At 52.5% G+C, this 14,286-nt stretch overlaps 1 protein-coding gene across 1 annotated transcript in view; it reads left to right on the forward strand.

Annotated features, from left to right (window-relative positions):
* Positions 1-6,263, forward strand: part of otud7b (OTU deubiquitinase 7B) — a 39,032-nt gene extending 32,769 nt beyond the window's left edge. Inside the window, 6 exon segments of the mRNA XM_055163596.1 lie at positions 633-782; positions 1,573-1,687; positions 4,001-4,079; positions 4,425-5,539; positions 5,541-5,693; positions 5,695-6,263. Coding sequence (XP_055019571.1) covers positions 633-782; positions 1,573-1,687; positions 4,001-4,079; positions 4,425-5,539; positions 5,541-5,693; positions 5,695-5,743 — 1,661 coding nt within the window. The 3' untranslated portion in view covers positions 5,744-6,263.
* Positions 6,264-14,286: the final 8,023 nt, after the last annotated feature.

A 14,286-nucleotide genomic window follows, 5' to 3' on the forward strand; every position in this document is an offset into this window, starting at 1 on the left:
TGTGATGCACGCTGGTACACGAGGGCACACGCTGTCGCAGACGAGCCGTGCATAGGGAGCGTGTGTGTTTGTGATGCGCCGTAGAGTCTCCGCGGGTTTCAAATGAGCGCACAGGCTGCAACTGAGACGCCCCACACGCTCCTGCACCCGCTACAAGTTTATTACCAACAGCAGCGGCCGGAATGAAATATGATCACACTTGTTGAGTGTCACACCTCGAGTGAGAGACAAGACCGAGTCCAAACACGATCGAGTCCGAGACGAGACACGACGATCTACCCACACGACCTTGGTGATCGACTGGTAGATCAAGATCGACGTATTGAGCACCTCTGATCTACAATAAAACAAATGTACAAATGTTCCTCACTCTGTTTTTATAAAGTTCTGGTCTCAAACATGTTTATAAATTAAGACTTCAGAAAAAGTGAACATGGCCCCAAAATTTCAACGGACCAAAACACAGGAACGACTCAAGGGACTGAGTGAAAATTTTAGATTCTTTCATTTGGTCATTTTAGAAATTTTTAGACATTTTTTCAGCCAAATCTGAGACGACTCACAGATTTCCTGTACGTACTTTGTTGTAAAGACACTGACCTGTGATTGTGTTTTTGTGTTTTTGCCCTCAGCCTTTGCCCCCATCCCGTTCGGGGGCATCTACCTGCCCCTGGAGGTGCCCGCCCCCAAGTGCCACCGCTCGCCCCTGGTGCTGGCGTACGACCAGGCCCACTTCTCCGCCCTCGTGTCCATGGAGCAGAAAGAGGGCGCCAAAGAGCAGGGTACGCCGCGTCACCGCCCACGTCACCAACGTCACCCACATCACTCCCCGCATCACCGCCGGCGTCACCCACATCACCCCTCACATCACCCACGTCACCGCCCACGTCACCCACATCATCACCCACATCACCCACATCACCGCCCATGTCACCCACATCATCACCCACGTCATCGCCTGCGTCACCGCCCGCGTCACCCACATCACCCACGTCACCGCCTGCATCACCCACATCACCCACCACATCACAACCCACATCTTAACTTTAATAAAACTAACTGATCTTTTGTGTGTGTGTGTGTGTCGGGGTGTGTGCGTGTGTGTGTCGGGTGTGTGTGTGTGTGTCGGGTGTGTGTGTGTGTGTGTCGGGGTGTGTGTGTGTCTGTGTGTGTCGGGTGTGTGTGTGTGTGTCGGGGTCTGTGTGTGTGTCGGGGTGTGTGTGTGTCGGGGTGTGTGTGTGTGTGTCGGGGTGGGTGTGTGTGTGTCTGTGTGTGTCGGGGTGTGTGTGTGTTGGGGTGTGTGTGTCGGGTGTGTGTGTGTCTGTGTGTGTCGGGGTGTGTGTGTGTGTGTGTGTGGGGTATGTGTGTCGGGTGTGTGTGTGTGTGTCGGGGTGTGTGTGTGGGGTGTGTCTGTGTATGTGTGTGTCGGGGTGTGTGTGTGTGTGTGTGTGTCGGGGTGTGTGTGTGTGTCGGGGTGTGTGTGTGTGTGTGTGTCGGGGTGTGTGTGTCGGGGTGTGTCTGTGTGTGTGTGTGTCGGGGTGTGTGTGTGTGTGTGTCGGGGTGTGTGTGCAGTGGTCATCCCTCTGACAGACTCTGAGCACAAACTGTTACCTCTGCACTTCGCCGTCGACCCCGGGAAAGACTGGGAGTGGGGCAAAGACGACACCGACAACGTCATGCTGGCCAGGTGCTCCCTCTGTGTGTATGGTCCTCTGTGAGTGTGTGCGTGGTCCCTCTGTGTGTGAGCGTGCTCCCTCTGTGTGTGTGTATGGCCCCTGTGTGTGTGCGTGGTCCCTCTGTGTGTGTGTATGGTCCCTCTGTGTGTATGGTCCTCTGTGTGTGTGCGTGGTCCCTCTGTGTGTGTGCATGGTCCCTCTGTGTGTGAGCGTGCTCCCTCTGTGTATGTGTATGGTCCCTGTGTGTGTGTATGGTCCCTCTGTATGTGTATGGTCCTGTGTGTGTGGTCCTCTGTGTGTGTGTATGGTCTCTCTGTATGTGTATGGTCCTCTGTGTGTGTGTATGGTCCCTCTGTATGTGTTTGATCCTCTGTGTGTGTATGGTCCCTCTGTGTGTGTATGGTCCTCTGTGTGTGTATGGTTCCTGTGTGTGTGTATGATCCCTCTGTATGTGTATGGTCCTGTGTGTGTGGTCCTCTGTGTGTGTGTATGGTCTCTCTGTATGTGTATGGTCCTCTGTGTGTGTGTATGGTCCCTCTGTATGTGTTTGATCCTCTGTGTGTGTATGGTCCCTCTGTATGTGTATGGTCCTCTGTGTGTGTATGTATAGTCCTCTGTGTGTGTGTATGGTCCCTGTGTATGTGTATGGTCCTGTGTGTGTGTGTGTATGGTCTCTCTGTATGTGTATGGTCCTCTGTGTGTGTATGGTCGTGTGTGTGTATGATCCTCAGGTGTATGTGTATGGTCCCTGTGTGTATGACCCTCAGGTGTGTGTATGGTCCCTGTGTGTGTGTGTGTGTGTGTATAGTCCTCTGTGTGTGTATGGTCCCTCTCTGTGTGTGTATGATCTTCAGGTGTATGTGTATGGTCCTGTGTATGTGTATGACCCTCAGGTGTGTGTGTATGGTCCTGTGTGTGTGTATGGTCCCTGTGTGTGTGTATGATCTTCAGGTGTGTGTGTATGACCCTCAGGTGTGTGTGTATGACTCTCAGGTGTGTGTGTATGGTCCTGTGTGTGTATATGACCCTCAGGTGTGTGTGTATGGTCCTGTGTGTGTGTATGACCCTCGGGTGTATGTGTATGGTCCCTGTGTGTGTGTGTATGGTCCTGTGTGTGTGTATAGTCCTGTGTGTGTGTATGGTCCCTGTGTGTGTGTATGACCTTCAGGTGTGTGTGTATGGTCCTGTGTGTGTGTATGACCCTCAGGTGTATGTGTATGGTCCTGTGTGTGTGTATGACCCTCAAGTGTGTGTGTATGGTCCTGTGTGTGTATGACCCTCAGGTGTATGTGTATGGTCCTGTGTGTGTGTTTGGTCCTGTGTGTGTGTATGGTCCTGTGTGTGTGTATGGTCCTGTGTGTGTATGACCCTCAGGTGTATGTGTATGGTCCTGTGTGTGTATGACCCTCAGGTGTGTGTGTATGGTCCTGTGTGTGTATGACCCTCAGGTGTGTGTGTATGGTCCTGTGTGTGTATGACCCTCAGGTGTGTGTATGGTCCTGTGTGTGTGTATGACCCTCAGGTGTATGTGTATGGTCCTGTGTGTGTGTTTGGTCCTGTGTGTGTGTATGGTCCTGTGTGTGTGTGACCCTCGGGTGTATGTGTATGGTCCTGTGTGTGTATGACCCTCAGGTGTGTGTGTATGGTCCTGTGTGTGTATGACCCTCAGGTGTGAGTGTATGGTCCTGTGTGTGTATGACCCTCAGGTGTGTGTGTATGGTCCTGTGTGTGTATGACCCTCAAGTGTGTGTGTATGGTCCCGTGTGTGTATGACCCTCGGGTGTGTGTGTATGGTCCCGTGTGTGTATGACCCTCGGGTGTATGTGTATGGTCCCGTGTGTGTATGACCCTCGGGTGTGTGTGTATGGTCCCGTGTGTGTATGACCCTCAGGTGTGTGTGTATGGTCCCGTGTGTGTATGACCCTCAGGTGTGTGTGTATGGTCCTGTGTGTGTATGACCCTCAGGTGTGTGTGTATGGTCCTGTGTGTGTATGACCCTCGGGTGTGTGTGTATGGTCCTGTGTGTGTATGACCCTCGGGTGTGTGTGTATGGTCCTGTGTGTGTATGACCCTCAGGTGTGTGTGTATGGTCCTGTGTGTGTATGACCCTCAGGTGTGTGTGTATGACCCTCAGGTGTGTGTGTATGACCCTCAGGTGTGTGTGTATGGTCCTGTGTGTGTATGACCCTCAGGTGTGTGTGTATGTGTGTGTATGACCCTCAGGTGTGTGTGTATGACCCTCAGGTGTGTGTGTATGACCCTCAGGTGTATGTGTATGGTCCTGTGTGTGTATGACCCTCAGGTGTATATTTGTGTGTTCACAGTGTGACTTTGTCTCTGGAGGCGAAGTTGAATCTGCTGCACAGTTACATGACGGTCGCCTGGCTCCCCCTGCCCTGCGAGGTAAGAGCCCCTGCCCCCCAGGCAGGTCCCTCTGACAGGTCCCACAGGCAGGTCCCACAGGCAGGTCCCCCAGGCAGGTCCCTCTGACAGGTCCCACAGGCAGGTCCCCCAGACAGGTCCCACAGGCAGGTCCCACAGGCAGGTCCCACAGACAGGTCCCAGGCAGGTCCCCCAGACAGGTCCCCCAGGCAGGTCCCTCTGACAGGTCCCACAGGCAGGTCCCACAGGCAGGTCCCCCAGGCAGGTCCCTCTGACAGGTCCCACAGGCAGGTCCCCCAGACAGGTCCCTCTGGCAGGTCCCTCTGACAGGTGCAGCTGTTTCACCTGTCTGTTCTGTTCCTGCAGCAGGCTCCTCTGGCTCAGCCCGAGTCGCCCACGGCGTCGGCGGGAGACGACCCGCGCTCGCCCCCCGACTCCGAGTCTGACAAAGAGTCGGTCAGCAGCACGTCCAACGGCGCCACGTCCAACGGCGCCACGGACGCCAAGACGTCCACCGTCTCCAAAGACAAGAGCCGCAAGGACAAGGCCGACAAGGACAAGAAGAGGGCCGACTCCGTGGCCAACAAACTGGGCAGCTTCGGCAAGAGTCTGGGGAGCAAACTGAAGAAGAACGTGGGGGGTCTGATGACCGGGAAGAACCCCGGAACCACGGGCCCCAAGGGCGACGCCGCCGCCGCCGAAAAGAAGAAGGGCTCCTTCAGAAGCAGGAAGGACAGTAAGGACAGTCAGTCGGCCCAAACCTCAGAGGAGTCGGGTGGCGAGCGGCAGCCCGGGCACAGCGGCGGCAGCAGCGGCGGCAGCAGCACCGAGACCGACCCGTACAAATACAGCGCCGACGTCAAGACCAGCCTGGGCATCCTGCGCGCCGCCATGCAGGGCGAGCGCAAGTTCATCCTGGCCAGTCTCCTCACCACCAGCAACCGCCAGCCCTTCCAAGAGGAGATGATCCAGCGCTACCTGCTGGACGCCGAGGAGCGCTTCAGGGCGGAGCAGGAGCAGCAGAAACGGGAGGCGGAGAGGAAGGCGGTCGCCAACGGTCCCAACAAGGACGTCCTGGGCGCCACCGACCTCAGCTACCAGCCCTACGAGCACAAAGAGGAACCCGAGAAGCCCTCGTTTAAGCCCACTCCCCTCGCCCCCTCCATGTACTCTGCCGTGGTGCCCATCCCCCGCCCCACCATCATCGACCCCCTCCCGGAGCCCCTGCCCCCGCACGCGCGCCTGGCCGTGGACGGCCGCCGTCAGCTGGCCGGGGGCTGTCCCGCCTCGTACTTGGGCGTGCCGTCTTACGCCACCTTACCTCGTCACTGCCCGTCGGCGCAGATCCCCCCTCACCCGCCGTACGACCCTCCCGCCAGCCCCTCCCGCCTCGCCCCCCCCTACCCCCCCGAGTACGGCGCGCCGGACTATCTCCGCTCGGAGCCGGCGCCGCCCTACGCCGACGGCTTCCGGGACGCGCGCGCTCTCGGACCCGCGGCTCTCGGACCCGCGGCTCGGCGTCCCGCTCAGACACTACTCTGTGGGCAGCGCGGGGGGGCTGTCCACCCGCTGCAGGACACTGGACTGTCCCTACTACGGACACCCTGAAACCAGTAACTTCTGCTCCTACTGCTACCGAGGAGCTGAAGAAAAGGGAGTCAGAACCTGTCGTGCACCGGTTCTGACCCGAGCCACCGTGGCCTTTAAGACACACACACTTTGTTTTGACTCAGTTTCCTGTCGACCCCGAGGCTCAAAGCGCCGCTTCACGTTCTGTTCACACTAAACACTACACCGGGTCCCACCGGGTCCCACCAGGTCCCACCGGGTCCCACCCGCCCGAGCCGGAGCCGCACCCGTATGGTATCGGATCAGATATTGGCACTGATATCCAAAATTTTGGTGGATCAGGTATCGGCTTCAAAGATAAATCAATTTGGTCTGAGTGTAACACTAAGTATATCACACACAGAGTAACACCCAGTGTGTTACACACTAGTGTGTAACACACTGGGTGTTACACACTAGTGTTACACACTGGGTGTTACACACTAGTGTTACTCTGCGTGTGATAAAATTCTTCATTGGCCCAAACGTCTCATATGAAACTTGTATTTTTACAAAGTTCTTCTGTAGTTCCACATTTGGATCATTTTTATCTTCTGCTGTTTGTGTTTAAAGGAAATAAATTATATTTTCAGTCTCGACTGATGTCGCTGCAACATTCTTCAAACCAAAGTGTCTAAACCAGGACTAAACCAGGACTAAACCAGGACTAAACCAGGACTAAACCAGGTCTAAAACCAGGTCTAAACCAGGACTAAACCAGGACTAAAACCAGGTCTAAACCAGGTCTAAACCAGGACTAAACCAGGTCTAAACCAGGACTAAACCAGGACTAAACCAGGTCTAAACCAGACTAAACCAGGACTAAACCAGGACTAAACCAGGTCTAAACCAGGTCTAAACCAGGTCTAAACCAGGACTAAACCAGGTCTAAACCAGGACTAAACCAGGTCTAAACCAGGTCTAAACCAGGTCTACTAAACCAGGACTAAACCAGGTCTAAACCAGGACTAAACCAGATAAACCAGATGTGTGTGGGGGAGTGGGTGGGGCTGGTGTGGGGGGGTGTGGTGGGGGGTGGGGCTGGTGTGGGCTCATTGCCCCACAGTTCAGTCTGTGTGTTGGAGTTCACTCCGGTGAACGAGAGGGTCGCGTCCCTGCGCCTTCGGGTCGGGGACAGGTCTCTCACTGTGGTGTCGGCCTACGGGCCGAACAGCAGTGCTGAGTACTCGAGTACCCGGCCTTCTTGGAGTCCTTGGGAGGGGTACTAGACAGTGCACCGACCGGGGACTCTGTTGTTCTCCTGGGGGACTTCAACGCCCACGTGGGGCAACGACAGTGACACTTGGAGAGGGGTGATTGGGAGGAACGGCCTCCTGATCTGAACCCGAGTGGTGTTTTGTTATTGGACTTCTGTGCTAGTCACAGTTTGTCCATAACAAACACCATGTTCGAGCACAAGGTCCATCAGTGCACGTGGCACCAGGACACCCTAGGCCGGAGGTCGATGATCGACTTTGTCGTCGTGTCATCTGACCTCCGGCCGCGTGTCTTGGACACTCGAGTGAAGAGGGGCTGAGCTGTCAACTGATCACCACCTGGTCGTGAGTTGGGTTCGCTGGCGGAGGAGGAAGCCGGAAAGACCTGGCAGACCCAAGCGTGTAGTGAGGGTCTGTTGGGAACGTCTGGCGGAGCCTCTGTCAGAGGGACCTTCAACTCGCACCTCCGGGAGGACTTCTCCTGGATTCCGGGGGAGGCTGGAGATATGGAGTCCGAGTGGGCTTCATTCTCGGCCTCTATTGTCGATGCAGCTGCTCGGAGCTGTGGGCGTAAGGTCTGTGGTGCCTGTCGCGGGCGGCAACCCCAGAACCCGGTGGTGGACACCGGAAGTAAGGGATGCTGTCAAGCTGAAGAAGGAGTCCTATCGGGCCTTGCTGGCTCGGGGGACTCCTGAGGCAGCTGACGGGTACCGGCGGGCCAAGCGTGCTGCAGCCCGTGTGGTCGCGGAGGCAAAAACTCGGAGCTGGGAGGAGTTCGGGGAGGCCATGGAGAAGGACTATCGGACGGCCTCAAAGAAATTCTCTCAAACCGTCCGGCGCCTCAGGAGGGGAAAGCAGTTCTTCACCAACACTGTTTACAGTGCGGGGGGAGAGCTGCTGACCTCGACTGGGGACGTTGTCCGGCGGTGGAAGGAAAACTTTGAGGATCTCCTCAATCCCACCGTCACGTCCTCCGAGGAGGAGGCCGAGGCTGGAGACTCGGAGGCGGACTCATCCATCACCCTGGCTGAAGTCACTGAGGTGGTTAAAGCTCCTTGGTGGCAAGGCTCCGGGGTTGGATGAGATCCGTCCTGAGTACCTGAAGTCTCTGGATGTTGTGGGTCTTGGCTGACACGCCTCTTCAACATCACATGGTGGTCGGGGGACAGTACCTCTGGACTGGCAAACCGGGGTGGTGGTCCCTCTGTATAAGAAGGGGGACCGGAGGGTGTGTTCCAACTATAGGGGGATCACACTCCTCAGCCTTCCCGGTAAGGTCTATGCCAGGGACTGGAGAGGAGAATCCGGCCGATAGTCGAACCTCGGATTCAGGAGGAGCAGTGTGGTTTTCGTCCTGGCCGTGGAACACTGGACCAGCTCTACACTCTCCATCGGTGCTCGAGGGTTCATGGGAGTTTGCCCAACCAGTCCACATGTGTTTTGTGGACTTGGAGAAGGCATTCGACCGTGTCCCTCGTGGTGTCCTGTGGGGGTGCTCTGGGAGTATGGGGTCCGGGGCCCTTTGCTAAGGGCTGTCCGGTCCCTGTATGACCGGAGCAGGAGCTGTGTTCATTGCCGGCAGTAAGTCAGACCTGTTCCCGGTGCATGTTGGACTCCGCCAGGGCTGCCCTTTGTCACCGGTTCTGTTCATTGTTTTTATGGACAGAATTTCTAGGCGCAGTCAGGGGCCGGAGGATCCGGTTTGGGGACCACAGGATTTCATCTCTGCTGTTTGCGGATGATGTTGTCCTGTTGGCTTCATCGAACCAGGACCTGCAGCACTGGGGCGGTTTGACCCGAGTGTGAAGCGGCTGGGATGAAGATCAGCTCTTCCAAGTCTGAGGCCATGGTTCTCGACCGGAAAAAGGTGTCTTGTCCTCTCCAGGTGGGTGGGAGTCTCTGCCTCAAGTGGAGGAGTTCAAGTATCTCGGGGTCTTGTTCACGAGTGAGGGGAGGACGGAGCGTGAGATTGACAGGTGGACAGGTGCAGCTTCGGCAGTGATGCGGTCGCTGTATCGGTCGTTGTGGTGAAGAGGAGCTGAGTCGAAAGGCGAAGCTCTCGATTTATCGGTCAGTCTTCGTTCCTACTCTCACCTCTGGTCATGAGTCTGGGTAGTGACCGAAAGGACGAGATCGCGGATACAAGCGTCGAAATGAGTTTCCTCCACAGGGCGTCTGGGCGTCTCCCTTAGAGACAGAGGTCGGAGCTCGGAGTAGAGCCGCTGCTCCTCCACGTGGAGAGGAGCGTCTGAGGGGAGGACGTCTGTTCTGACGTCTCCTGGACGTGTCCCTCAGGAGGTGTTCATGTCCCACCAGAGGAGGAGAAGACCCAGGACACACTGGAGGGACCATGTCTCTGGACTGGACTGAGAACACCTCAGGTCCCACTGGAGGAGCTGGAGGAAGTGTCTGGGGTGAGGGAAGTCTGGGAGTCTCTGCTTAGGCTGCTGCCCCCGAGACCCGACCCCAGATAAGAGGAAGAAAATGGATGGATGGAAAATAATAAAACAAATCTGATTTTAAAAGTCTCAAATAAACAAACAGATGTGAGATTAAAGGGAAAAGTGTGTAAAGGAAACAGGTGAGTTCATGTTCACCTGGAGCAGGAAGTGAGACAAGTTTTCAGAAACGTGAAGCTCCTCGTGAAGCTCCTCGTGAAGCTCCTCGTGAAGCTCCTCCTGAAGCTCCTCCTGAAGCTCCTCGTGAAGCTCCTCGTGAAGCTCCTCGTGAAGCTCCTCCTGAAGCTCCTCGTGAAGCTCCTCCTCGAAGCTCCTCGTGAAGCTCCTCGTGAAGCTCCTCCTGAAGCTCCCTCCTGAAAGCTCCTGTGAAGCTCCTCGTGAAGCTCCTCCTGAAGCTCCTCGTGAAGCTCCTCCTGAAGCTTCCGTGAAGCTCCCGTGGCTTCCTGAAGCTCCTCGTGAAGCTCCTCGTGAAGCTCCTCGTGAAGCTCCTCCTGAAGCTCGAAGCTCCTCGAAGCTCCTCGTGAAGCTCCTCCTGAAGCTCCTCGTGAAGCTCCTCCTGAAGCTCCTCGTGAAGCTCCTCGTGAAGCTCCTGCACTTCTGCTCCCGTCTCCTCCTCTTGATATTTTTACTTCTTTATCCATTTTTACGTCTTTGTTGTTTGATCTTTTCATGAGTCAAGTTCAGTTTCTCCTTTAATTCAGACGTGAGTTTGAGGCTCTGACTGAAAACGACGACTAAACCAGGTCTAAACCAAAACCAGGACTAAACCAGACTAAACCAGACTAAACCAAGTCTAAACCAGGTCTAAACCAGGACCAGGTCTAAACCAGGACTAAACCAGGTAAACCAGGACTAAACCAGGTCTAAACCAACTAAACCAGGACTAAAACTAAACCAGGACTAAACCAGGACTAAACCAGGTAAACCAGACCAGGTCTAAACCAGGTCTAAACCAGACTAAACCAGGACTAAACCAGTCTAAACCAGACGGACTAAACCAGGACTAAACCAGGTCTAAACCAGGTCTAAACCAGAACTAAACCAGGACTAAACCAAACCAGGTACTAAACCGCTAAACCAGGACTAAACCAGGTCTAAACCAGGACTAAACCAGGTCTAAACCAGGTCTAAACCAGGACTAAACCAGGACTAAACCAGGACTCCAGGACTAAACCAGGTCTAAACCAGGATAAACCAGGGACTAAACCAGGACTAAACCAGGACTAAACCAGGACTAAACCAGGTCTAAACAGGAAACCAGGACTAAAAAACCAGGACTAAAGGTCTAAACCAGACTAAACCAGGACTAAACCAGGTCTAAAACCAGGTAAAACTAAACCAGGTCTAACTAAAACCAGGACTAAACCAGGACTAAAAACCAGGACTAACCAGACTAAACCAGATCTAAACCAGGACTAAACCAGGACTAAACCAGGACTAAACCAGGACTAAACCAGGACTAAACCAGGACTAAACCAGGTCTAAACCAGGACTAAACCAGGACTAAACCAGGGACTAAACCAGGTCTAACACAGGTTAAACCCAGGACTAAACCAGAACTAAACCAGGTCTAAACTAAACCAGGTCTAAACCAGGACTAAACCAGGACTAGACCGGGTCTAAACCAGGATAAACCAGGACTAAACCAGGTCTAAACCAGGACTAAACTAAACCAGGACTAAACCAGGAACTAAAACCAGGACAAACCAGGTCTAAACCAGGACTAAACCAGGTCTAAACCAGGACTAAACCAGCCAACCAGGACTAGGACTAGACCGGGTCTAAACCAGGACTAAACAGGTCAACTTAAACCAGGACTAAACCAGATCTAAACCAGGAAACCAGGACTAAACCAGGTCTTAAACCAGGCTAAAACCAGTCTAAACCAGAACTAAACCAGGACTAAACCAGTCTAAACAGACTAAACCAGGTCTAAACCAGGACTAAACTAGAACAAAACTAAACCAGTAAACCAGGACTAAACCAGGACTAAACCAGGACTAAACCAGGTCTAAACCAGGACTAAACCAGGTATAAACCAGGACTAAACCAGTCACATGATTAAAGTCGCTTTGTTTTTAAACTTTGACAAATTTTATTGATCCACGGGGAAATGATTTGGACTCGAGTCACGTCACAAAATCTAAAAACAATCACAAAGAAACAATATAAATGTGATAATAAATTCTAAATAAGGAGCAAAAATAAGGAGAGAAAAGTGTCAAATAAGACACTTATATAAATGTAAATGTACAAGTCAAAATAAAAGAAATACAGAAAATGTCGTTAAAAATGTATGAAAAAATCACAGGTACAAACTGTTTAAATGCACAAGTCACATGACACGAGCACAAATACACACACATAATGAAAGACAAAAACAGAAACGTCACACAAATATGTGATTTACAAGACGTCGTGAAAAAACAGCAAAAATGATCTAATTAACAGGACAGTTGTAGGGAGTATTATCTGTTACATAAGGGTGACTTGTAGGAGCCTGTTGGACAATGAGCTCCTCTGTCCTCTACAGTCTGTCCTCTGTAGTCTGTCCTCTGTAGTCTGTCCTCTGTAGTCTGTCCTCTGTAGTCTGTCCTCTACAGTCTGTCCTCTGTAGTCTGTCCTCTGTAGTCTGTCCTCTGTAGTCTGTCCTCTGTAGTCTGTCCTCTACAGTCTGTCCTCTACAGTCTGTCCTCTACAGTCTGTCCTCTACAGTCTGTCCTCTACCGTCTGTCCACTGTAGTCTGTCCTCTGTTAGTCTGTCCTCTGTAGTCCTGTCTCGTTACAGTCTGTCCTCTGTAGTCTGTCCTCTACAGTCTGTCCTCTACAGTCTGTCCTCTACAGTCTGTCCTCTGTAGTCTGTCCTCTGTAGTCCTGGTCCTCTGTAGTCTGGTCCACGTAGTCTGTCCTCTACGTCGTCCTCTGTAGTCTGTCCTCTGTAGTCTGTCCTCTACAGTCTGTCCTCTGTAGTCTGTCCTCTACAGTCTGTCCTCTGTAGTCTGTCCTCTGTAGTCTGTCCTCTGTCCACTGTAGTCTGTCCTCTACAGTCTGTCCTCTGTAGTCTGTCCTTTACAGTCTGTCCTCTGTAGTCTGTCCTCTGTAGTCTGTCCACTGTAGTCTGTCCTCTGTAGTCTGTCCTCTGTAGTCTGTCCTCTTACAGTCTATCCTCTGTTCCTGTCCTCTGTCCACTGTAGTCTGTTCCTCTACAAGTCTGTCCTCTGTAGTCTGTCCTTGTAGTTGTCCTCTACAGTCTGTCCTCTACAGTCTGTCCTCTGTGAGTCTGTCCTCTAACAGTCTATCCTCTGTAGTCTGTCTCTGTCCACTGTAGTTCCTGTCCTCTACAGTCTGTCCTCCTGTATTTCTGTCCTCTGTAGTCCTGTCCTCTACAGTCTGTCCCTCTTAAGTCTGTCCTCTACAGTCTGTCCTCTGTAGTCTGTCCTCTACAGTCTGTCTCTACAGTCTGTCCTCTGTAGTCTGTCTCTTCCACTGTACGTATGTCCTCACAGTCGTCTCTGTAAGTTATCCTCTGTAGTCTGTCTTTTACAGTCTGTCTCTGTAGTCTGTCTTTTACAGTCTGTCCTCTGTAGTCTGTCTTTTACAGTCTGTCTCTGGTAGTCTTCCCTGTAGTCTGTCCTCTGTATCTGTCCTCTGTAGTCTGTCCTCTGTAGTCTGTCGCACTGTGGGTCTGTCCTCTGTAGTCTGTCTTTACAGTCTGGTCTCTGTAGTTGTCACTGTAGTCTGTCCTCTGTAGTCTGTCTTTTACAGTCTGTCCTCTGTAGTCTGTCCTCTAAAGTCTGTCCTCTGTAGTCTGTCCCTCTGTAGTTCTGTCTCTGTATGTCTGTCCTCTGTAGTTGTGCCACTGTAGTCTGTCCTCTACAGTCTGTCCTCTCTAGTCTGGTCCAGGGGATGATCAGGAGTGCACAAATGCATCAGAGCAGGAATTCACATCTGAACCGGTCTAAGTCCAGGTCTCACAGGGATCTGAACCGGTCTAATTCAGGTCCTCTGAGGTTGTCTCTCTAGCGCCTCTTCTGGCCCGGAGCTGAAACAACAGGAAACAGAACAACATCTAATGCAGACCTCAAACCAGGACTAAACCAGGACTAAACCAGGACTAAACCAGGACGTAAAACCAGCGTCTAACCAGGTCTAAACAGGTCTAAACAGGATGAAACCAGACGACTAAAACAGGTCTAAACCAGGTCTAACCAGACTAATCAGGACTAAAACCAGGACTAAACCAGGTCTAAACCAGGCTGAACCCCAAGACTAACCAGGACGTCTAACCAGGTAAACCAGGACTAAACAGGTTGAACAGGACTAAACCAGGACTAAACCGGTCTAACCAGGTCTAAACAGGAAACAGGAATAACCAGGTCTAACCAGGTCTAACCAGGACTAAACCAGGACTAACAGGATTAAACCAGGATAAACCAGGACTAAAGCAGGACAACAGGGTAACAGACTTAACCAGGATAAACAGGTCGAACTAGACTAACCAGGACTAAACCAGGACTAAACCAGGTTAAACCAGGTCTAATACCAGGACTAAACCAGGACTAAACCAGGTCTAAACCAGGACTAACAGGACTAACCAAGGACTAAACCAGGACTAAACCAGGTCTAAACCAGGACTAACCGATCTAACAGGACTAAACCAGGTCTAAACAGACTAAACCAGGTCTAAAACCAGATCTAAACCAGGACTAACCAGGTCTAAACAGGACTAACCAGGACTAAACAGAACTAAACAGGTCTAAACCAAGGACTAAACGCAGGTCTAAACAGGTCTAAACCAGATCTAAACCAGGACTAAACCAGGTCTAGAAACCAGGAACTAAACCAGGTCTAAACCAATCTAAACCAGGACTAAAACCAGGTCTAAACCAGGACTACAACAGGACTAAACCAGAATCTAAACCAGGTCTACCAGGACTATAACAG

The sequence above is a fragment of the Boleophthalmus pectinirostris genome, unplaced genomic scaffold (genome assembly GCF_026225935.1).
Source record: "Boleophthalmus pectinirostris isolate CB_2022bp ecotype Guang Dong unplaced genomic scaffold, ASM2622593v1 HiC_scaffold_6, whole genome shotgun sequence".
Classification (NCBI taxonomy): Eukaryota; Metazoa; Chordata; class Actinopteri; order Gobiiformes; family Gobiidae; genus Boleophthalmus; species Boleophthalmus pectinirostris.